Consider the following 25901-nt stretch of genomic DNA (forward strand, 5'->3'; position numbering starts at 1 on the left):
TAGTTCTTAAAACTGCTTTTCTACTGTGGAATGCTTATCAATGATAAAGTGGTGGACTGTTAAAATGGATGCAAACCCTCACTTATACCCAGTGAAGTGAACAGCCTCAGATGATAAACCGATTTGAAACAAATCTTCCTACATGCCTTTTACTTATATAGCTGCTGTCTTCAGCTTTCTACATTTAGAAAGTGCACGTCTTGTTACAAATTTTGTTTACTCATTCAGCAGTGGGAGGGGAGTCTGAGCATACACAGTGCGAGATGATTGGAGGAAAGGCAGCCCCCCCCCGTATAAGCAGAGAAACAAAAACTTTCTGTGATGTGAATAGACAAGCTCTCTGCTTGGCCATCTAAGCTAGCAAGCCACCTATTCCAAAATTCTTTCAAATTTGTTTGGGCAATTTGTGTTGGTAGATTAGCTTCTCTTCAGATATAGTATGAATTGTGTTTTCAGTTCCTCCATAATAGGGGGTTAACCATTTTTGAGCAATTCATTTGCATCCTTCAAATGACACTCGAGTGATAGGGACATCATATATTTTCTGTTAAAGTAGCCTCAACCAACATATTCAACAAACATATCCCTGGATCTTCTGCTAAGGTAACCTGAAAGATGGATCTTATAATAGTCAGAACCTCTTTCCAGTATCTGGAGTTCTGGACATATCCACATCATGTGGATCAAGGTGGCAGGGCCACTGTTACATTTAGGACAAAAGGAATTCTCTCTACGATGCCAAGCAAAAGTTTTTATGGAGTGTGGCAAGCTAACCTGTGAGTTCAAACGCCATCTCCCACTGGTGTTCTGTTAAAGGGCCCAAATCTGTGGACCACTGCTCTTTAGCCAGAACCACCACCAATGTTTGAAACTTAGCGTAAAGAGTGGAATGAAATTGGTAAATAAGACTTTTAGTATCACCACAACTATAGAGACAATCGTGGACCTGCTATATTGCAATGTATGAACAAGTTTGAGACTAGGTGGCATGTCAGAAAAAAATATGACGTGGGGGATCAAATTCCCCACACAGTTGATCAAATAATTTAAGAGAAGCGTTTTCATACAATTGTACCATATACCCCAGCCCTCAAAAATTCTACTCGCCTGCTCGCATTTTGTGAGTGGAATTTAGTGCAGGGCGAGTGAGGTTCAGGGACGGAGCAGGCTGACCGTTTCCTGGCTGAAGTGATCAGCCAGGAAACGGTCAGCCGGAGGACACAGAGCGGCATGGCTGGACTGAAGCTGCAGCCGTCTCCTCCTCACACAGCGGACATATCCCACGGTGTGTTACGGAGCTGAGTCTGTGTTTGGCGGCTAACAATATCCCACTCCCCTAGACTTGCTTTGTGTGATAGTAGATTGATTCAGTGATCGGCCTATCACACAAGTCGGTCTAGGGGGGCGGGACCTTGTTACACCGAGCCGCCAAACACAGACCCAGCTCCGTAACACAGTGGGAGATGCCCGCTGTGTGTGTGAACCAGCATCAAGGCAATGGTGAGTCTGGAGTGAAGGGGCACAGCGAGGCTGCATTTGATGGGGCACAGCGAGGCTGCATTTGATGGGGCACAGCGAGGCTGCATTTGATGGGGCACAGCGAGGCTGCATTTGATGGGGCACAGCGAGGCTGCATTTGATGGGGCACAGCGAGGCTGCATTTGATGGGTACCGATATGTTTTAAGTTAATATTGTTAAAATTTTTTTTTGGAACTTAATTCTCCTTAAAACAATTAAGTGTATTTTCAAGAGAAATTTACAAGGGCGTGTTTAGGGGTGGACTTAGGGGTCGGGCTGGGGAGGGGTTGGGTGGTGCAACTAGTGGCGAGTAACTTAAGGCCTGGCTAGTGGCTCAGGACTTGAAATTTTTAGCCCTGATATACCTTATCCCTTTGTTATACCAGCTTTGTGATAGACAATGGACTGCAGTGGGTGAGGATTCCATTGCCGCTTTTGGGCTGCCTCATGGACATTGAATCCACACATTGCGATCACTTCCAAAGGCAGGCAGACCCCATGGGAAACTAGTCTTTACACATCCACATTAGACTCAGCCCTGTTCATTGGTTATTAGGATACTAGTGGACTGCATACTATCAACCAATGAAACAAACACAAACACTTTGCTCCTGTGGTGAACCGATTGTGCATAGAAGTTTTGTTGTTTTGGTTTTCTTTTGTATATGTTAACAAGCCAGGGTATGTCAAATTGGCTCAGTTTTCTACTTTTTTACATGAAAAAATTCAATTAAAGAGTTGAATAACAAAACAATGAAATTAAGCAACCAGCTCCCCCTCCCCTTTCTGATAAATCTTGCTCCGAGGGCACTAAATTGTGGCCTCATCATATAGACTGGCTCCCAAAGCCCTTGTTTGCTAAATAAAGAAGGGAAAATCTATACGCCCGACACTATATTTAAAGGAATTTTTCATTTTTATTGTTTCACTTTAAGCATCATTAAAATCACTGCTCCTTCAAAAACAATATTTTAACAAATTTATTTTTTGCATTGATACATGTCCCCCAATAACATGAATTTAAAGCCTTCAAAATGGGCACTTGATTTTCCACGTTCGGGTCCCATAGACTTTAATAGGGTTCGCGATCCGGCTCCAACCTTTTGTGATGTTCAAGAGTTCTGACGCAAATCAAACTGGGGGGTGTTCAGCCCAACTCTACTTATAACCATTTATGTGGCCAACTCTACTTATAACCATTTATGTGGCCATAACTCTGGCCCGCCTCTATAAACTGGTTTTAAATTACCAGTTTCATTATCTAAAAAAAGACAGCAATTCTTTTCAAATTCGTAGCAGCCACAGCTAAACAATGTTAAAGTGGTCCAAATAAGAAATACTAAACCCGGTTGTGTTAAAGTTGTTGTGTTCTGACCACCCTGCAGTTACACTCCGATCAGCGCTCTTAGTCATTGGCTTAGAGCGCCGATCAGGAGTCGGATGGCTGCTGGTGTTCCAGCATGCATGTCCAAAAGAAGCTGGCCGGCGTCTGTCGAACAGTTCAACATACACACAAGCCGAATGTCGGACAATTTTTTTTTTTAACCGGCCGTTGTCTCCCGACATTCGACCAATGTGTACAGGGCTTAAATCTGTAACTTAAAAAACTGACGGAATGCTTTCATGAATTATGCACAGGACTTTCTAATGAGCAAATACTGCCCAAAAGGGTCAAACACTTTATTGTTAAATTGCCCTCATGTTCTTATTTGACATACCTTTATACACTCCAATGCTAGTTTCTTGGATTCTTGGTTTTCAGTAGGTCCTCTCAGATTTGACTGCTCAGTGCCACTCAGGGTTAGCCAGCTGACAAAACTTAGGACAGACGACTCCCCACTACGAAAAGAAAAAAAAAAAAGTTGAACTCAATCACAGGATAAGAGTATTCTTTAAAAACACTTTTAAAAGAGCACTACAGTTAAGCTAACCATACTAACCAGACTAGTATTTACAGATGTCCACAGAAACTGGAGGAAGGTTGGACATGCAAGCACAGTCTGATTACGCTAGGATTTCTGGTGGGTTAAAACAAAGTAAGGGATATGGAAATAGGAATGCTACCTATTGCTGAACATGCTAGCTGCCTAGCTGTCTTAATCTGAATGCGTTTTTACATTTTGACTCTCTGACCCAGACAGATATGCAAGACCAAGAGTCAGAGAAAAAGCGGAAATCCTTACCTGCACACTTATTTCAGGTCTGTAATCTGCTAACCATCATATTCAGAAGAAGAGGCGTTAACAAATGGCAGCCTTCATGTTCCTCTCATGATGGGTATACTTTACCTCAATACCAGGTCAATTCTTACACTTCTCATATACATTTAAAAATCAACTTTTTTGCTAGAAAATTACTTGGAACCCCCAAACATTTTTTTTAAACAGAGACCCAAGAAAATAAAATGGTGGTCATTGCAATATTTTGTGTCACACAGTATTTGCGCAGCTGTCTTTCAAATGCAATTTTTTGGGGAAAAAAGGCCACTTTAATGAATGGAAGAAAAAAAAAAGTAAATTTTGTATAATGATATAAAATAAGACTATATTATGCTAGGTAAATATAGATACCCAACGTGTTACGCTTTAAAATTGCGTGTGCTCATGGAATGGATACAAACCATGGTACTTTAAATTATCCATACCCGATGCTTTAAAAGCAGGTTACCAGTTTAGATTTACAGAGGGGTCAAGTGCTAGAATTATTGCTCTCGCTCTATCTGTGATACCTCACGGTTTACATATGGGTGCAGAACTGACGTGTGCGATTGCCACTGCATGTGAGCACAAGGTGACAAGTGCGCTTTAAAAAAAATATTTTTACAGAGTTAAAAAAAAAAAAAAAATCATTTGATCAGTTTTATTGCTGTCAAAAGGAATGTAAACATTTCTTACAATGACAAGCAATCGTTATAGAGCAATGGGGGGTCTGTAAAAGGACTTAAAACGTGAGATCACTGGCCATAAAAAAATAAAATTAATGAGCAGAGAACTGACCCTCGATAGTACTGTGAATCAAACTCTGTTTCACACCCACTGTCTGGAAAAAGAGAAGTCATTCTACAGAGAAACTCCTAAAGCTACGAGACTCACACCAAGCGATGTATGCCTTCTAAGTCTAATAATAGACTTCGTGAGAAGTAGGCTTCCTACCCAACTTTTAGCATTGGAGAAATCAGACTCAGATGCCCTTGCCCCTCAGAACCTGGCCTTTAATGGCCAAGCTGTTATAACGCCAGGAACAATGGCACATCGGTTCTCAGCACAGAAGATGGTGATGATCTGGCAGAGCCCATAGAGTCAAAGAATATAACTAGGTTGGTGTGTACCACATCCATCTAAACCAGTACAGAGCAAGCAGGGTTACTGGAATTCTCTTTATCTTGATCCTGCAAAGCAGACGAGAAAAGTTTCAGGTAAGGAAAGGCATACTTCAGGGTATACTGATCCCATGGAACCACTAGATCATGCAATGCTTCCGTATGTGGATTCCTGTACATGGGGACAAAATTGTCCAGTTTATTTCCTGGAGGTCAACATCTGGGTTCTTCTACCTGCAACAGGTCTTGGAACACCTCCGGGTGTAGGGACCAATTGCCCAGGTACTACCAGCTGAGGAAATCTCCATGCCAATGGATCACACCTGAAATGTACACACAGCAAAAAAGGCCTAAACAAGAAGTTCTGCCCTGGACAACATTCAATCCACCTTTCATGCCAGCTGTAACGTTTCAAGTCTTGAATACTAAGGTACAGATGGCCTTTTGTGACTAACACAAGCGAATCGCACGGATACGGGGTTGCCAAGGTATTATAGGTTTCTAGGAACATGGGAGGATGAGAAGAATATCTCGAGATTTACGGCAATACAGAATCTAGAGCAGGGAGTCATGATTGTAATTGTCAGCCTTGCAATGCCTCATGGGACTTGTAGTTTTGCAACAGCTGGAGGGCCGCCAGCTTGAGACCCCTGATCTATAGAATGGAGCTGTCGCATCAGTGTTCCTAAGCAAATTAAGATTCAAAATACTTTATTGATCCCAAAAGGGAAACTGAATTAAGGCAACTCAGCCCACCAGACTCCACCAACAACTGAATTACTGGGGGGACCAACCCAATAAAAATGTAAAATTTTAATGACATCTTATAAAGGAAGCATCTGAATCCTTCATGCAACTCTGCACCTTCAAAAATATTCCACTCACCGATTTGCAGGGATTTCTTCCCGCTGAAGAGAAATTTTGCCGTTTGGATCAACAAAGTCTTCAACCTGAAAAGGTTTACAAGTCAAATAATAATGTCAAAGAGGTTTTTATTCTCTTAATCATTTTCACTCTGCAATAGCAATCACAGAATAGAAGCTTTAGCTCAAGTACCTTACCTCAACCATAGCCTTTGGCAGCAGCTCAGCTCTGAAGAGTTGCAACATAGAGTCCATGATATTTTTCCAGCCCTCACGCAAAATATCGCCATGTCTGTGTGCTAGGTGGAAAACAGTTTTGGCAGCTATCTGGGCCTTTGGGTTGCTTCCAAAAACAGTAGGAAGATTCTCTACAGCCTAAACCAAACAAACACTTAAATGCTGGCAAATTCAACCATTAAAACATATCTACAATACACTGCTTCTTCAATAAAACCTACAAAAAATGCAAGACAATCATAAAAGATATTAGATACAGTGTAGGAGTTCTTGATCAGAACTATTATGGTAATTTTGAGTTGAAAGAAGGCATTCAAGAACACAATGATAAACCGCAAAGACAATGAAAACTAAATGTGACCATGCACAAGGATGAAGAGCAGTAGTAGCAGTTCATGAAAATAGGCATGAACATTTGGATAAAATACATGACAGGATATATGCCAACTGCTTCAGTATATTAGAGGAATCGTACAACCAAAAATTATAATTCAGCTTTTGTGCAATGATGGAGAGTTATGGCTCTGGACCGGGATTTCCAGGCCAACACACCTGCCTAAGGCTCCATTCACACCTAGTTGATCAGGGGTGGGGGCGGAGCGAATCGGCATGGGACGCGCTTGCAATCCCGTTACTTTCAATGCCCCATCCCCTCCACAATTGCGGCAAGATTTTTCCACGATTGTCACCGGACAAATCTCGGCATAATCATGCAAACAAACTCGCAGGACGACGCCTGTAGCCCAAAAAAAGTTCTGGAACTCCTAGGTGTGAATGGAGAAGTCATACAAGAGAATGTCACTCTACCCCATTAGATTTGTTTATTTTTTATTATGGAGTTTGCAAAAGGAGAAGCGAAAACAATTGAAGGTGGATGTAGACCTTTAGAATGTACAGGCATGTGTGGCATACAGAGCCAGGAGCTACAGCAGGGAGATCTCACCAACAGAATCATCAAGAGACACAAGCCAAGGGGTAACTCGTTCCACTGAACTCACTAACTGAAATATAAATTACTTGGAATAAAAACCCCAAAGTAGTCAAAAGCATGCCATGTAACAGTGAAAATCTCACCTCACTACTAAGAGTTGTAAACTTGCACAGGGAAATTATGAGGTTGTCAAAAACATCACTTAATCCATAGTGAGCAGATATCATTGCACATTTCCTAAAATAAATACAAAATTAAGTCAGTGGCAGGCATACAAAAGCATTATATAACCCACCCTGTTCCTTCACAGGGTCTTTAAGATCAAGGCATCCATTTCCCTATTACATTAAAGAGACCCAATTATTTTAACTTTATTATTGGGCACCATTCTTTGAAAGTATATACTATACACAGAGGTACAATGGTGTGAATAATAAAATTGCTGAAGCACCACTGAAAACAGTGTGTATAATTATATATAATAATTACATATATATTACACACACATATACACTCTGGGGTTAATTTACTAAAACTGGAGGGTGCAAAATCTGGTGCAGCTCTGCTTAGAAACCAGCTTCCAGTTTGGCTATCATGCACAGCTGCACCATAGTTACATAGTAGGTGAGGTTGAAAAAAAAAAAAAAGACACAAGTCCATCAAGTCCAACCTGTGTGTGATTATAATGTCAGTATTACATTGTATATTCCTGTATGTTGCGGTCGTTTTTAGGTGCTTATTGAATAGTTTTTGGAAACCATAACCTGTGGAAGGGTTTATACATCCTTGCCGCTCTTACAGTAAATAACCCTCTACGCCAGGGGTGTCAAACTGGCGGCCCTCCAGCTGTTCCGAAACTACAAGTCCCATCATGCCTCTGCCTGTGGGAGTCATGCTTGTAACTGTTATGCCGCGTACACACCATCACTTTATGTGATGAAAAAAAATGACGTTTTTAAAAACGTCACTTTAATTGACTGTGTGTGGGGGAAAACGTCGTTTTATGTCTTGTAAAAAACGACCAAAAAAAATTGAAGCATGCTTCAATTTTATGTGTCGTTTTTCAAAAGTGCACTTTTTACTTCACAGAAATTGACCGTGTGTAGCAAAAAACGTCGTTTTCTAAGACGTTTTTTCATCCACGCATGCCCAGAAGCAAGCTTCAATGGTAAAACGTGGTGGAACGTAACCTCACTTTGCAAGATCATTGTGAGAAAACGATGGTGTGTAGGCAACTTCGTCTTTGAAAATTGAAGTTTCAAAAACGTCGTTTTTTACTTCACAGAAAGTGTCGTTTTTTTCCATCACATAAAGTGATGGTGTGTACGCGGCATTAGCCTTGCAATGCCTCATGGGACTTGTAGTTTTGCAACAACTGGAGGGCCGCCAGTTTGACACCCCTGCTCTACGCAGTTTAAGGTAGAGCTCTTTTCTTCCAAATTTAGCGGGTGGCCATGTGTCTTATTAAACCCCCTTCCATGAAAGTTTTATCCCTATTGTGGGGTCACCAGTATGGCATTTGTAAATGGAAATATATCCCCTCTCAAGCACCTCTTCTCCAGGGATAATAAGTTCAGTGCTCGCAACCTTTCTTCATAACCAATATCCTCCAGACCCTTTATTAGCCTTTATTAGCTTTGTTGCCCTTCTTTGTACTCACTCCATTTCTAGTACATCCTTCCTGAGGACTGGTGCCCAAAACTGGACAGCATACTCCAGGTGAGGCAGACCAAAGTCTTGTAGAGTGGGAGAATGATCGCTTTATCTCTGGAGTTAATCCCCTTTTTAATGCATGCCAACATTCTGTTTGCTTTTTTAGCATCAGCTTGGCATTGCATGCCATTGCTGACAGAGGCGTCCCTAGGGGGGGGCCAGAGGGGGCCCTGACCCCCCCAACATCATGCTGTGCCCCACCATGTGCAATTTTGGTCCCCGAGAGGGAGAGCGTCCCCAGTCAGCTCTGCGGGGGATTCCTCCCCCTCCCTGTGCTCGCCGACACTGCATAATGCGAGCGCTCACACAACCAGATATTCTAGCCTGGGCCGTGTTTAAGTGTGTGCACTGCAGACTGCAGTACACTGTAATCACTGAACTACATTATCTCCATCCCTTCTCTCCCCCCCATCTGTCTCCCTCCCCTCTCCTGTTCTTTCAAAACATTCACAATTTACTTTCACTTTCAGTTAGGCAGATAATATATGGTGCAAATTTCTTTCCTGCATCCACAGATTGCAGGAAAGAACCTTGCATGATTCCCCCATCAACAGACAGTGGTGACAGGGGAATATCCCTCCTGCCCAGCAATTATATTCTCCCGACAAACAGTGATTATCACTAGTGACTATACAGCAACCACTAGTGATAATTATAAGAGAATCTGCTCATTAATGGTTCAAATCTCAGCCAGTTTCTGCTGAACCAGCTGAGATCTAAACCGTCTATGGCTGGTCTTCGCTCTTAGGCAGCCCATACATTGATTAGCACTGTGGAGTGTCGGCTTCCTGGCGTGACCGGGCATGTGGGATTTCAAACACACCTGAGCCCATCTCTATTGGTTGTAGACAGTTGAGCTCCCTGCAGGTTGCTTAGCAGCAGTGGACCCTTCTGACATGCTGATCGGGATGCAATCCAGGTGATGCTCTTAGTCAAATCCTAGTCATAAATATCAGTGATTTTATTGATCAAAGCCCACACTTTACAGGCATAGAGCCCACATGGCTGCTGATCATACGGTTGATTATATTTATGTGGTTGTACTCTTGATGCTAATAAATACTGTGTTTATTAGATCTGACTGGGAGCATCACCTGGATCACATGCCAATCAGCATGTCAACAGAGAAGGTTATACAGCATTACTGCTGCTAGGTGACCAGCTGGGGGCTCGGCTCTCTATAACCAATAGTGCCAGCCTTCCACTGCATGCACCCATAATGTCACCAGCACTAGGTCCTAATAGACTGCCGCCGCTGCCAAGGAGACAGACGCCAGACCAGCACTGTAAATAGCAGGGACAGGACAGCTGGGGATCCCCACTGTGGCAGAACACCAGGGCCCGGTGGCAAGACAACCTTTGCAACCCTGATAGTTCTCCCACTGCTTTGGACTCTTATATTTTCTTGGTGTGCTGGTGACATATATCTCTTGTTTTCTGCCACCCTGGGGGGCCCCAGTATAGTAGGAAGGGAGCTCACTGCAGAACATGTGAAAGGGCCCATAGTGGGATCGTAGTAAAGGGCCTCAGGAGATTATTATATATATATATATATATATATATATATATATATATATATATATTTGCATTTTAAAGTTGGCCCCCCTACTTTTGTCCCTGTCCCCCCATGTGACCCCCCTTAATATTAAAGCTGGAGACGCCACTGATTGCTGAGCCTGTCATCTACTAGGACCCCCAAGTCCTTTTCCATCCTAGATTCCCCCAGAGGTTCACCACCTAGTGAGTAGATTGCATTCATATTTTTTCCACCCAAATGCATTATTTTACATTTTTCTACATTAAACCTCATTTGCCATGCAGTCCCCCACCCAATTTGTTCAAATCTTCTTGCACAGTTTCCACATCCTGCAGAGAAGTTATTGCCCTGCTGAGCTTAGTGTGGTCTTCAAATACAGAGAGCAGTTTACCCCATCATCCAATTTTGCCATGTGCAGTTTTATTAAACCAACCCGTGTTATTAGCTGAATTCAGTAAAAGACAAAGAAACCACAGTCCCAAACGACAACCCAAATCATTTGTGTTAATGGGTCTGGCATTATGCAAACAATGACATAGGAAAACCTACAACTATAAGCTCTAAGTTACCAGGCAATTTCTCTTGCAACATTACTTTTGAATTACACCAAGAGAATACTTCAAATGTGCCTGTGGTGCCTAAGTTGTCTGAATATTGTCCCACTAATGAATAAAAACACACATACAGGCATGGTATACATGATGCAGCTAGTTACGGCATAAAGTACTAGTTGGTCAAGTGTTGAAGGTAAGCAAATAACAGACCATAATCCAGGTAAAACTTTAGGCAAGGTTCACAAATGGGGGTGTGACCGGCTCTCAATGGAGCCGGTTCACACATGTCCAGGGCGGCCGCGGTCTGCAATCCAAAAAGTTTTTTGTGTGTTTGGGTCCAGTACAGGTGCAAGTTCAGGCAAAAATTCAGACCGGATTTGCACCTGAACCAGTGAACAGGAACGCATTGGACTCCATGCTGGGAACCATGGCCGCACATATGTGAACCCGGCCTTAAAGTTCCATTACAGTTTTCTGTTTAGTCACACTTGTGACTCGATTCAACCTGAAGTTGAGGAACTAAAGGGGCACCTAAGGGGAGCGATAGGCTATATACCTGCAAAGATACTTGCCTATAATGTCTTATCTCCAAGATATTTTCTGCTGGATTGGAGAGTCACTTGCCATATACTGTATATATGAATTGTACAACAATTAAGTGCAATTTTAGACAAATCTGTCTCGTTTTAGTTAATTTGGGATTGAGTGGGTGACGGCAAGAACCGTTGATTTATTTACTGCTCTAAATGTCTGTTGGGGAGAATTTTACACTTCCATTCCTAAAAATATTTAGGAAATTTCGCCAATATAGAGACACAACAGGCAGCAATAAAACCATCCCTATATATTCAAAACAAAACAGTCATCTCCTCCTAGTAGACAGCAAAACCACTAAAGATGGTTTTGCTTTTTTTTTTTATTTTAGACGTAAATGATTACCTAAATCCAGAAATAGCTTTCTGTATAATGGTCTCTTCCATGCTCTTGTCAAACACATAGGAGAGTGCGGCAATAGTTGGACCCCATGTCATTGTGAAGAGATCATGATCATAACTTCCTGGAGTAACATGCAAGAAGATGCCCTCTGGGGTGGCTCCTCGGTGAAGCAGTACACTCCACATGTAGTTCTCCTTTACTAGTCCAGTCTGCTCTTCTGGCATGACTATTTCATCATTTCTAGAGAAAAGCAGATACAAATCCTACTGGTGAGCCAAGTATCTAAATCAATTAGAGTTAGCCAGTTAAGCATGTAATATAGATCACATTTGACAACTGCAAATTATTCTTACATTAGCTTTCTAACAGAAAAACAAACATTTAACTTTGCAAAGCCTTCGATCAGTATTCCATGAAACCAAGGGTAGTTTTAGACTAGGAAGTTTAGATGTACTCAATTCCAGCTAAAACTTTATAAGCAGTATAGCAAACAGTTTTTTTCCTTTTGGAATAAAGGTTTTTATACAAATAAAAGCTGATCATTGTAAAACACCCCTATCAGTGTTAAATGGTTTGTTTCAACCTTCCAACTGTCACTTTGTCTGGACGGATTGGTCTGCTAAAACTTGAAAACGTTTTGTGCTGGATCACAGGGTGAAAATAAGAGGGGGGAAAAAAAAAAGGTAAACTAAAAATTCAGCTACCACATTTTAAGAACTGGTAAGCTGCAATTTATTAAAGGTTTGCTTTTGGGGTTCTAATACTGCTTTAACTTGTACAGCTAGCCTTAAAAGAGAAGTGCGGGAATGTTTTTTATTTTAGAATCAGACCCCTTTCACACGTGTGAGACTTGTCCTGCGACTTGGGAGTGCAAGGTCGCATGACAAGTCGTACCTCATGATTCCCAATGATAACCATTCATATCTGTGCGACTTCAAAGTAGTCCCTGCACTACTTTAGTCTGACTTTAAAGCGCGTTGAGGTCCATAGACCTCAAGTTTACACAGGCATTCCCTAAAATCGCGTCAAAATTGCGGCTGTAAAAATGAAAGGGGCCTCGTTACTTACCTAGGTGGATGCAGCATCAATCTAATGCTGCATATGTCCCCTGTTGGCTAAAAGCTCAGAGCTCCCTGAGCAGAGAGCTGGCGGCTGTTAGTCACCATTGTCTGTTCTGCCCCTCCAGCGCTGGACTGTGGATGGGGTCCCGGTCCAGGCATATGGATGGATGCTGACCACATGGTCGCAATTTTTTTTCAAGCCTGGACTGGCTCGGTGACATCAGCCAAAAGTGGGCTTCAGCCTACTGTCTGCTGAAAACGGGTCACAGGAGTGCAGAACAAACTACACTCCTGTGACCCATTATCAGCAGACAGTAACCTGAAGCCCACTTTCGGCTGACATCACCGAGTCTGTGCAGGCTCAGGAAAGATCACGTTTGTTTCAGAACGATCTGCACTTCTGTGATGCACAGGAATAGTAAAACCAAAAACGAGTTTTGGCTGTAGTTCTTTGAGCAGAGGTTGCATCATTTTTTTTTTTCTTTACACCATGTCAGTTTTGTCAAGTAGAAACACTAAAGGTGACTATAAAGTGTACAATCTCCTTTAGATCTACCATTAACTATGTACTGCAAGGGCCTGCCTGAATTGATACAATTTGAATAGATTGTTTAGGTGTTTAATTATGGCATGATTTTGGTAAACCTAAAGAAGATTGTACAAATCAGATTGTATAATGCAGGGCTCAAAAGTCCTGAGCTACTAGCCAGGCCTTAGGAATTACTCTCCACCAGCTGCCCTACCCCGATTCAGCCCCTTAACATGCCCTCAAATATCTCATGAAATTACACTGTTAAATGTTTTATGCAAATTTAAGTTACAAAAATAAATATTAACAACAACTTTATCAGTGCCCAGGAAAGCAGCCTATCAGTGCGGCCCCATCAGTGCCTCCTCACCAGTGTCCATCAATGCAGCCTGATTAGTGTCCATCAATGCAGCCTCACCTCCAATCCCTCTTCCCAGCATATCTCTGCCTCCTTACGCCCCCCCCCCAGCACATCTGTGCTTTTAACGACCCCCCCAAACACCTAGTCTTCTGACCACCCCTCTCCAGCACACCTATGCCTCCAACGCCCCCCCAATTCAGCACATCTATGCTTTCAGTTTCCCCCCAAATCCATCATACCTATGGCCTCCAGATCCACCCCAACCCATCATACCGAAACCTCCAATTCCACCCCCTTCCCTAATCTGTTATACCTATGCCTCCAATTTCACCACCTCCCCCAATCTATCATACGGTATGATAGATTAAGGGATGGGGTTGTGATTGGAGGCACAGGTATAACAGATTGGGGAGGGTAGTGGAATTGGAGGCACATGTATGATAGAGTGGGAGGAGGGGTGGAATTGGAGGCTTAGGTATGATTTAGACTTATGCCTTAAATTCCAATCTCCCCCCCCCCCAAAACCATTATACATATGCCTTCTATTAACTCTCCCCCCCCCCCCCCAATCCAGTACATCTAGGCTTGCAATCCCTACCGCCTCCCAGCACATCTTGTTTAATCTCCCTTTATACCAACACCTCCATTCACAGCACACTGTCATATTTACCATTCTCCTGCTTTTGCCACGGGGGGGTCAAACATGATACTCAAAGAGGGCGGACTGAGTGTGTTGGAGCCTGCCCACTTAGGACTTCCCTGGAGAGATATGCACCGCCCCACTCTTAGCTGTGCGGCAGGAGGGAGGTGGAGGGGCGGTCCCAGGTGGCTGTTTGACTCTCACTGAAAGCCTGTGATGTGAGCCTAATAGTGGTGAGGATGTGTGGCAGGAGGGGGCGGTCCCAGGTGGCTGTTTCGCTCTCATTGAAAGCCTGTGATGTGAGCCTAATCTGGGCGGAGATGTGTGTCAGGCTGGGAGCGGTCCCAGGCGGCTGTTTGACTCCTATTGGAATGGCCACGCTGCGAGCCTGTGCACGGCGGGGGGGGGGGGGGCACTGGCTATATATTGCCAGGACACCACAGCCCTGTCCACACTCGCAACCCTCATTTTTTCACTCGCCAAATGCGAGGAGAGGGTGAAAAGTTTGAGGGTTGGTATAATGTACGGTGAGCTCAATGTAACAGTCATTGTTCGAGCAGTGGCAACATGAATTGTTTTGAAGGACAGTAGTAGCAGATCAACAATTTAATTCTCACACCAGGCTTGGTAAGCTTGTGTTAAAGTACAGAAGTGTGTGCATCACCCACACGACATTCCGAGACTGACCTCCTTTAAGCTTCTAGCATGAAAAGGAGAAATGAAAGCAAAGTAGTGCCAGAGATCACATCCTGTCTCCTGAGCATGGTAATCCCTGGATCTTTGAAGTCTGTGGTGTTGGATTTACTGAGCAGACTGGATTTCTGAACAGTTCTTAAGCTCCAACTGCCTTTAAAACAGCTGCAAGCATTAAAAGGCAGCCCGGCTTCTTAACAGCTACACAAGGTACAGTTACGACAGCACAATGCTAACAGAAACCTGATCAACTGCTTATGTGGCCTCCAAAGTCATATGAAAAAGAAAATAAACAGAATATCAAATATTATAAGAAGCTAGCAATATCCTGAGGTTCAGCATCAAGTGGCGCAATTCTTTCACAAATGGCAACAAAATTTACAAAAGTTTGGCTTTGTTTTTTTTATGATTTTTGCATTTCCATCCGCAAACAAAAGGTACACTACCACATGACAAAACTTGAAGCAATTGACTAGTAAACTATATCAAATTAACTTGGGACTGCTGTAATACCAATATTGACTTTGTGATAAATACAGCATTATAAAACATTTCAAGTAGCTTGAGGTTACCTTAAGCAATCATATCTTATAAATGTCTAATATTTTTATTTATTAAAGAGATGGCAATAAATGCAGCGCCTTACAGTGTATGTTAACATCAGTCCCTGCCCCCATGGAGCTTACAGTCTCAATCTCACACGCACTGGCACATTTAGACAAGAGAATTAACCTACCAGCATGTTTTTGGAGTATGGGAGGAAATAGAAGTACCTAGAGTATGAGAGGGAATGTGGTTTAGGGGGCAGGAGGTGAGGTGGGCATCTAAGGGAAGAATTATTTAAAAAGAAAAAAAAATAGGCCTTCAGGAACGGTTAGCCGATTACCAGCTATGTTTACATCACATAATCAGCTGATCACATGGTAAGGGGGTCGGGATCGAGCCCTTACTCCGATCTGTGATCAGGCGAGTCTCAGACTCCCTGATCACAGAGTGTGCCACGCATGCCCTGCAGGCTGCTCGAGCACAGGACGACGTCTATCGACGCCCTCCCGGCAAAGTAGATCCGTGCTGTAGCCGTCATTGGGCTATATCGCAGACAGGAAGTGGTTAATTAGGGGAGATAACTGGACAGAGGCAATCTCATCACAAATTGTGTCTATCTTGTTATTGAAATGACTGGCAATGTCCTGGGCAGTGAATGAGCTAGTTGGCAGGGGCAGTGGGGGATGAAGTAGAGAGCTAAAAGTAGAAAAGAGCTGTGGAGGACTGAATAAGTGGGTGTTCGAGTGATGAAATAGGTATGTTTGGTGCATAGAGAGAGGTATTATATTTTAGGAGGGCAGCTTTATACAGGGCAAACTGTAATCAGCTTTTATTTCTTCTGGTGATAGTTCTTCAAGAGCAACTTCCTGGATTTCCTTCCAGACAGGGAGGTGAAACTAAGAAGCATCACTTGTGGGTTGTTTCCTAAGCAGTTGTCTTCCAGTTTGTAAATAATCAAGATGACAGTTTGCCAAAAAACAATCTGATAAAGAGCATTCTGAGATAAAATGTGGTTGTCTAGCAATGAGGCATCGCCATAGTAGGTGTCAGTGTCTACAGCTAAATTTTATACAGAACCGAGACATGTTTTAAGGTAAAAAAAATATATATATTCTTTGCTACAGGATCCCTTCCCCCTTTACTTACCCGAGCACGCTTTCGAACCAGCACTGTGCCCAAGAGCAGCAGCTCTCTCAGCTTTCTCCCTCCTTACAGGGCAGATTGATAGCAGTAGGAGACATTGGCTCCAGATGCAGTCAATCAAATTCTGTGACGAGGGAGCGGGGTTCATGGCGGAGCCCCCTTGTGTATAGACACAGACAGGTCGGCTCGGGATGGAGCCCACACACCAGGAGAACCGGCAGGGGACCCCAAAAGAAGAGGATCAGGGAAGCTCTGTGAAAAACCATTGCACAGAGGAGGCAAGTATAACATGTTTATTATTCTAATTAAAACAAAAAAAAGCTTCATAATCATATTAATGTATTCAAATAAAGTAAAATGGCACATATGGTTCCATAGGCAAAGTGGCATCTGTGGGGTTCTGGGGAGTAGTGTTCTGTAAACTCCCTGGTCAGGTGTTCTGTTCTGTCTAATAAGGGCATAAAGTGGAATTCTAGGCTGGAACTAACCAAGTTCAAAACTGCTCCCACCCCCCTTTTAACTACTGTAGAACGAATATCCTTATACTTGCCTATTCTCAGGTACTTTCCTATTCTCAGAGCATTCACATGATTGGCTCCCAGAGACCGCCTTCATGGTAAAGGAGGTAAAGCCAACAATGGACGTCCCATAGTAAGAAAAAAGGGTGATGCCACCACCCTGCCATTTCATCTGTTGTCTGCACTCTTTTCACACCTTAAGCCATCCACTAGGACCAGACTGCCCTGATAATAGGCAAGTATATACATCTTCCTTCTAGAGGGTAGTTTGTATAGTTGTTAGAAGGGGGTGGGTGCACTTTAAGGTTAGTTCTAGAAATTCACTTTCACAATAACTACCACTGTGGTCCACTTGTTCCGTGACCTCTGAAATTTGTCTGGTCTGCAAATTTTGCCTGTGGCTTTGGTCCTTCAGGTTATCCAATTAAGATAGATCACTGTAAAAGGTGCACACTGGGATCCTGGTGGATAATTCTATGCAGGCAATTTTTTTTCAAAAGGTGGCCTTTTTCTATAGAGCATGCACATTTTCCATGGAGTTTCTCACCCTGGGAGCGAACACTTTAAAGGTCTGCCGTAGAAGGGATGGCTTTCAATATGGCACATATGTTCAACTTACTGGTGAGGTGGTTTAGAGACGTTTAAGCATGCAAGCTATAACTGTAGTCTGACATCCTGAACAGCCACGGAGGGGTTGCTGTGAACTCAGCAGCCTCTGTGCAGAGGGGAGATGCCATGTGCCACTTTTTTATGGAGCCCTGCCAGTGGAAATCATTCAAAAGGTCTGCTGCAGCGCCCCAAGCTGCGGTTGGGAACTGCAGCCTGCTCAATTCTAGTGTGACCCTTCTGCTGGTTGCAGCCCTGACTTGATGTAGAAATCACTGTCTTAGAAATCGCAACAGGTGGGAAAGTATTGCCGCTGGTGAACAATAAAATTTTTAAGAGAAGTCTCCTGGCAATGTATCAAGTTGTCCCCTTGGATTCTTCATTGGAGACAAAAAGGGTTATATCAATTTACATGGTGGTAAATGTTGTCGGTATGCCTAAAATGGTTGTTCGGCCTGCAAGATTGAGCAGAGCACATCTCTACATCAGCATTCCTCGGCCATATCCCTGAGAAAAGTTTTGTTGAATCTAGGGCAGAAAAATGACTGCCAAACCTTTGTTTTGTTTTTTGCAGGAACATTTTACAAAAAGCAAACACTACAGTAAACCTATTTTAAAGGCAAAAGGCCAATCTAAACCTATACATACAAAAAAAAAAAAAAAAAAAAAAAAAAAAAAAAAAAGAAGATGAAAAATGTTATACCCTCCCACTCATGTTCAAAGGCATAGACATTAACAAACGGGTACAATGCCATACAAATACTTACTTGACCGCATGGTACATATCTTCTAGCATATCCGGATCAAAATCTTTTCCTCCATTCACCCCCTTCAAATTTTTTCGGAACTCCTGAGGAATAAAGAAAGTATTAGCACAAGAAAAAGAGCTTCACAATTTGAGGAAATGCTTTACAAAAGTGTCCAAAGTTCAGGACTTTCTATTGGCTGCAGATAATGCAGACAATCTTTTGCTTTGAGGAAATCGGCAAACTTTCTAGGAAATTGTAGATGCTTGGATAAAAAAAAAAAAATCTCCTCAAGAGGGACTGATTTAGCTTCTTTAAAGGAATGAACAGAAGTTCAAATCCATTCACATTCGAGGGGGGGGGGGGGTTAAAATGAAGTAACCTAGATCTAATTCAGTTAAAGCGCTCCTGTTGCTAGACCATTTATTTCAACAACCACTTTCCCATATTACATATTCTTCAACATTGAATTTACCTGTAAAAGCCTCCTTTGTATAAACACCCAAAAGCCCCAAGACTGCTGCTGGGGGCCATCATAATTGTGATGACAGCAGCCCAAGCACACTTGGCTTGTCTATGACTCAACTGACGCTCTATTCCCCCTTCACTATTCCACCAGTGGCTACAAATAAATGGGTTTGTAGGGAGGTGAGCCTCCACACACAGCAATCAGCAACTCCAAGGAAAAGGACTAGAACGTGCAAGGTGGGCCTGTAGTAGGGAACAGACATATCCTGTAGTCAAGTTTGCTAGTAAGTGTGCTTCCCCTGGTAAGCAACATTCTTAAAGTGTACAGGATGCCGGGCATGGGTCCTGCATGGTGGGGGATGATTTGAGGACAGTTTGGGGTACTCAGGGGTGCGGTGTGAAAGATTCCAGTTAAGAAAAAAAACAAAAAAAACTATTTAAGATAAATAACACCTGGAGACACCACCAGTGCATTCACACTGCGCTCTAAATGGATGGTGCCGACGTACACTACCACACTATGCCTTAACCTTGCAGAGATTTTTATATTATTTTCAAAGTGCGGTTTACGACTGCTTTAATAGCAAGCAGTAGTATTTTGAATACAACACTTCTAATTTTTCATTTTCAATCACGTTTGCAAATAATTTGGAAAGCTTTTTCAAAGAGGTTTGGAAAAAACTTGAATTACAGAATCTCTGGCCTAATCTTACCTCCAGAGTCATTGGAACATTCTGCTTGCGAACATTGTGATTGTGTTGATCAGTATTCAGCATGATAACAGCATAGGCCAAAGCAAAGCAGCCATCACTATGTGCAAAAGGAGTCCCATTTGATTTCTAAAAGGGAAATGAATTTTTTTTTAACTTCTATTAAAAATGCTTTAAACTGTAAAATAAACACAATGTACACTAGAGATCTTCTTGAAGCAGTCACAGCTTGGATTTGTAAGAATGTAAAAAGAAAAAAACAATTGAGGCATCACCATAAACACTAAGGGCCGGATTCAGATACTTTGGAGTATCTTTAGGTGGGGCGTAACGTATCTCTGATACGTTACGCCGCCATAAATTAGGGCGCAAGTTCCGTATTCAGAAACCACTTGCGCCCTTAGTTACGGCGGCGTAACGTATGTGTGTCGGCGTAAGCCCGCCTAATTCAAATGTGGATGATGTGGGCGTGTATTATGTATATTAACTGTGACCCCACGTATTTGACGTTTTTTACGAACGGCGCATGCGCCGTCCGTGAAAAAATCCCAGTGCGCATGCTCGAAATTACGCCGCAAATCGTCAATGCTTTAGACGTGAACGTAACTTACGTACAGCCCTATTTGCGAACGACTTACGCAAACGACGTAAAATTTTAAGAACTCAACGCGGGAACGATGTCCATACTTAACATTAGCTACACCTCATATAGCAGGGGTAACTTTACGCCGGAAAAAGCCCAACGTAAAAAAATGCGCTGGCCGGACGTACGTTTCTGAATCGGCGTATCTAGCTCATTTGCATATTCCTCACGCCACCTAGCGGCCAGCGTAAATATGCTGCCTAAGACACGACGGTGTAAGACACTTACGCCGGTCGGATCTTAGGGAAATCTATGCGTAACTGATTCTATGAATCAGTCGCATAGATACGACGCCGCACACTCAAAGATACGACGGCGTATCCGGAGATACGCCGTCGTATCTCCTTTCTGAATCTGGCCCTAAATATACAAACTGCTACAGCACTTACAGTGCTTTACCATTTCATAACACATGTGCCTTGTACTAAAAATTTATTAAGACGTTACTATTAATTTAGTACCAAGGTGCTGTTACGTACCCTCCAATGTTCTGTAAAGGCCTCTAAAAGCCGATGAATCACAGGTGCTTCCCCTGGTAAGCGAAACGCTTCAAGGTAAAGCCTCAAAGCTTCATCAATTCTAAGACCCTGGAATTGAAACGTCCTAAAAAGAAACAACCCATTTCATTCATCTAAATATGACATTGACATTAAACATTGATGAAAAGCAGTCCACACCTTATCCAGCTATCCCTAGACATTTATAAGTCCAAAACATACACTCATCTGTGATCTCCTCCGCTTGTCTTTAGAAATGCTTTAGGTCGCACACATTATATTGAGACAATTCTGAAGTACAATGAAAACAATATGCATTAAAAAATTAAATCAAAAACGGTACCTTAAGGTTAATGTTTTCACTGCCTCCCATCTTGCAAACTAGCTGGTCAAACTAAGTTTGATACTTTACTGTACACCTTACCGACTTGAACATTTATAAAAAAAGGTCTCCCAAAACAAATCTTTTTCCACGTGCAGGACATACAGCAAAGAACAGAGTCCAGCATGGCAACTGTGCGAAATTGATTTCAAAGATGGCCAATAAACAGTACGTGGCATCCTTTGGTGTGGGCTTTTAAAAGGGAAGTTTGTATTTAACTGTAAGCATAAATGTGTCATCTAGTTTTTACTATGTTTACAATTATTTGTTTTGGCAAAGGTTACCCCCAGATTTGTTTTGCATGACCTGGGTGTATGTTCCCTGGTCCCTGCTGGAAGCTCTGCAGAAGGAGGGCAACTAATATGGCAAGTAGGGCAACCTACCCCAATTACTAGTGTTTCCTCTTTATAAGCCAGCATCATTGCCCTGTCTCCTACTTCTTCCTTCTTGTAGAAAGTACTTGTAAGCAAAATCCGCTTTTTAGATAGTCGAGTGCTTCTGAGATCAGCCAGGATGATACCTCTGACAGACTGCATTCTTAAAGCGGGGGTTCACCCTATAAACCCCCCAAAAAATTTTTTTTTTTCTTCTACCATAAAATCAGGCGAGCTACAGTATGCCTGTCCCGATTTTTTTATCCCCGTACTCACTGTGTACTCGTACATCGAAGATACCGACTCCCCTCGGGGAATGGGCGTGCCTATGGAGACGGAGGATGATTGACGGCCGGCTCTGGCGCGTCACGCTTCTCCGGAAATAGCCGAAATAGGCTTGGCTCTTCACGGCGCCTGCGCATAGCCTGTGCGCAGGCGCCGGGAAGAGCCGAGACCTACTCCGGCTGTCTTCGGGGAGAGTGACGTGCCAGGGCCGGCCGTCAATCATCCTCCCTCTCCATAGGCACGCCCATTCCCCGCGGGAGCCGAAATCTATAATGTACGAGTACACAGTGAGTACGGGGGTAAAAAAATCGGGACAGGCATACTGTAGCTCGCGCTACAATGCCTGTCTCGATGGTAAAATCGTGTCACTGAGGGTGAACCACCGCTTTAAGTCAATGGGCAGCTTAAATTGCAAACGGATTTTCTATGGTATTGTGCAGTTTTTTGTTTGTTTTTTAAAACGTGAAGCAAGTTTATAAAACGCCTGAAAGCTACTGCATCAATGTGGGATTTTTTTTAAATACAAAACTTCTTTTTTTTTACTCAAACTTTAAAAATTCAACACAAGCATCAAGACCTTTGATACACCAGGAGATTCTTTGCAAATGCCCAGAATCTTAAAGTGTGAAAGTTTATTCATCTTTAGATAAAATGTGGAATGGTAATAACCTTATTATTATTACTGCCTGTGTCCAGCTAGTAAAACCCATCCTCACCATTGTTTTTCCCTCCAGTACAGAAAAAGATGGAAAATATTACAATTTTGACTTGTCACAGGAACAGTAGGGAAATCTTCCAATGGGTAAACCCATTCTGGTGAAAACCTTCTAAGAGAGATAGCTTATCACCTGTGTAAACACGGCAGATCCATAAAAAAAAACGTAAGAGGCCTTAAACATTCCAAACCCTGCTCCAAACAGGGTTTTCCCTTGCATTCCTTAAGACTGGGAAACAACCCTGTAGACTTCTTGTACTCACCCTACAAAGCTCTCAAGCAAATCAAGGTTTTTGCGATCGCTCACAAATTCCCCGATCATCTTTTTGTCTAGTCTGGGGTTCTCCCTGAGCCATTGAGCCACTTCATTATTATCCATTGGTGTAGCCAAGAGATTCTTTTCCTGAAGAAACTGTATCCCTTTTTTTGTCTTTTGATTGAACTGCTCTGTTCCAGTGATGACAAGCTGAGGAAAAAACACAGAATTAGAAACATTTAGGGTTTGTATAGACACATGCTTAGGAGTTTAGACACATTTAGGATTTGTATACCTTTTTCTTGTTTTTTATATCATTTAGTTCTTGCACAGCTGGAAGTGCAGAAGAAAACCGTAGTGGTACCTTCGGGGTCTTATCAACTAGAAAATTAAATACAAATAAGTTATTTAAACATTTTACACACAAAGCCTGCTAAAACTGAACATTAAGTCTACGCGATTATAAACATGTTTGCTACTACTATAAAAACAGAAACTACTACGGTTTTCATAACATTTTTTTTTTTTTTTTTATGTTTATAAGTCTATTTACTGCCCTTTTAAACAAATCATCATTATGCATAGTAAACATCCAATACAGCATATATTTTTCATTAGTGCTGGGCTTTCTCATAAAACCCATCCCTGCCTTCTTGACTGCTCAAAAACACAGTCCTATATGAGCCAACAAAATGGAGGGGTATGTGTACCTCATGTGACTCAAAGCTGCGTGTTTTGAGAATAGACCTGAACAAGAGATGAATATGACAGGGTAGCACTAAAGTCAACTTGGTTAATCAGATGTAGTCTCCAACATGCTACAGGCCATGTGCATTGAAAAAAAAAAAAAAAAACATCACAGGAGAGAAGGATCTGTTGTCCCATAAGAGACTCCAAGAAAAAGGTTTATACATTGACTAGAAAAATCCAGCTCTCTTTCCAGTCCACCGAGAAACACAGGATTTCAAAAAGTGGTTGGAAACACACATGAAAAAAGGTCATCCTTCTATACTGTGTACTTGTCTCTAACAAAGCACTGAAAGCAATTTCCCCCTGCTGCCCAATTCCTCTCTTATAAGCATGACTCACTTCTAGCAGTTTTTCCCAGACATTAGGAGTCAAAAGTAGTTGTAAACCCTTTACAACAATTTTATGCTACGTGTAAGCCTATATTAAGGCTTACCTGTAGCTACCCAGGATATCTCCCAAACCTGCACGGTTTAGGAGACATCCCCTGTATGTGCCGATGTCATCGGCACATGTGCACTGGGGGCAAACTGAAGCAATGGCACCTATGGGCCATTGCTTCAGTCAGCGTGCCGTTACCGGTGGCTCCCGCACGCATGCGTGGGAGTGACGTAATCGCGGCTCTGGGCAATCATAGCGCCGGAGCCGCTATACCCAGAAGTAAGCCCCGGGATAGATGTCGCCAGCCAGAGGGGGAGACAGCTGCGGGGGCTTCGATCTAAGGCAATTCATAATGAGCTAGCATGCTTGCTATGCATACTAGCTCATTATGCCTTGGTCTTGCAAGTTTTTTTTTCAACCAGGGTTTACAACCACTTTAACGTGGGGGACCAGATCAGCGTGGGGGACGACACAGAGGGGGACCAGAGCAGCGCAGGGATGACACCGAGGGGGACCGGTAGGAAAAGCATGGGGGAGGCCACCGAGGGGGACCGGAGTAAAAGCATGGGGGGAGGCCACCGAGGGGGACCGGAGTAAAAGCATGGGGGAAGCCACCGAGGGGTAAACTAAACAGAGTAAGACCAGAGCAGCACGGAGGAGGACGACACAGGGGACAGTTGGGTGTGATCGGTGGGGCAGTGGAGGGAGTTGCATGCACCGATCTCCCTGTATAGATATCAATAAAGCTGCTCACAGCCGCAATACAGAAGGGTGGGGGGGGGTGAGAGAGAAGCGGCCGTCAGCTGCTTTACTGAAATCTATGCAGTGAGTTCTGTGCTTGTAACTCCCCCCACCACTGCACCGCTCATCTCTGACTGCCCAGGTATTGGATCAGACATCGGAGCATTTGTACGAGTACAAGTACTCGTGCAAAGGCTCGGTATCGGTGCAACCCTAGCGAGTTTTTCAGATCCACTCCCCCTGCTCCTAGAAATTCAGAGAAATCCGCTGTTTTCAGAACACTCTACAGACCAAATGGCTGCAGATACGCAGATACACAGCTACAACTTTTGTAGGAGGATTAGTTTAATTTATGTGCATCACCTAATGCCAATCACGTTATTGGGCACATGCAAGGGTTTACAAATTTTCAGCACTGTCACATATTGAATGACACACATGACATTTTTATATTTTTTTTTAGGGACAGATAGAGCTTTCTTTATGTGGTATTTAATCACCACTGGGTTTATTTTTTACTAAACGAAAAAGTTTTAGTTTTTGTTATAACATCTTGCAAATAAGTAATTTTTATTCTGCACCGAGGGGGAATGATGAGGCGGCACTGATGAGGCAATGTAAACACTTGGCAGCACACCATGGTTCTTCAATTAAATAGCATCACCAAGAGCATAAACTACTACTAGGCCTTTCCTTTTTGCCTGAACTTCATCACAACAAAAAAACACTCCTTTGCTACGTTCCATGAAGCTTTGCTAAAGAAATAAGGCTGATTTCTACTGCACCAGAGGGCTCTCCCCAAACCCAACAACCCAAGTCTCCTGCTACTAGGCTTCCACAGAGTCCACCAACCCCAGTGTGGCGCTCCATCAGAAGCCAATCCAAGCTTAGTGGCAGACCTCTGAAGCCGATGTGGGCCAATGGCCCACGATGGAACACTGCAAAGTAGTCCCTCTTCATTTTTTACCCCATTTCATCCTAGGGTGGGATCTCAGTTGGAACATTTACGATGTTTCCCGACTTCATTACATTTATTGAGAAAGAAGAACTCTGGGGGGGCCCTGTGGTTTTTCACATCTGGATATGCTCTCGGGGGACTCTTGATTCTCAGTTATAATTTATACTTCCGTTAATGTTCATAAGGGTGGGTTGGAGGCTAGTAGGGGTGGTCATATGCCCAGTTTGCCTTTGCTTCCCTCCCTTGCTGAGGGGTCCAGGGTTCAAACTTGGTCCTGGGCATGACCCAGGAG

At 43.0% G+C, this 25901-nt stretch overlaps 1 protein-coding gene across 8 annotated transcripts in view; it reads right to left on the reverse strand.

Moving 5' to 3' along the window:
• Positions 1 to 25901, reverse strand: part of GBF1 (golgi brefeldin A resistant guanine nucleotide exchange factor 1) — a 273421-nt gene that overhangs the window by 49054 nt on the left and 198466 nt on the right. For all 8 annotated transcript variants that reach the window (XM_040362371.1, XM_040362370.1, XM_040362369.1 and 5 more), the window contains 10 exons: positions 23078 to 23163; positions 22790 to 22992; positions 20753 to 20876; positions 19634 to 19759; positions 18474 to 18556; positions 11613 to 11849; positions 7013 to 7106; positions 5900 to 6076; positions 5724 to 5788; positions 3238 to 3358 (listed from right to left, as the gene is read on the reverse strand). In XM_040362371.1, the coding sequence (XP_040218305.1) occupies positions 3238 to 3358; positions 5724 to 5788; positions 5900 to 6076; positions 7013 to 7106; positions 11613 to 11849; positions 18474 to 18556; positions 19634 to 19759; positions 20753 to 20876; positions 22790 to 22992; positions 23078 to 23163 (1316 nt within the window). The remainder of the gene's footprint in view (positions 1 to 3237; positions 3359 to 5723; positions 5789 to 5899; positions 6077 to 7012; positions 7107 to 11612; positions 11850 to 18473; positions 18557 to 19633; positions 19760 to 20752; positions 20877 to 22789; positions 22993 to 23077; positions 23164 to 25901) is intronic.

Source organism: Rana temporaria, chromosome 8 (genome assembly GCF_905171775.1).
Source record: "Rana temporaria chromosome 8, aRanTem1.1, whole genome shotgun sequence".
NCBI lineage: Eukaryota > Metazoa > Chordata > Amphibia > Anura > Ranidae > Rana > Rana temporaria.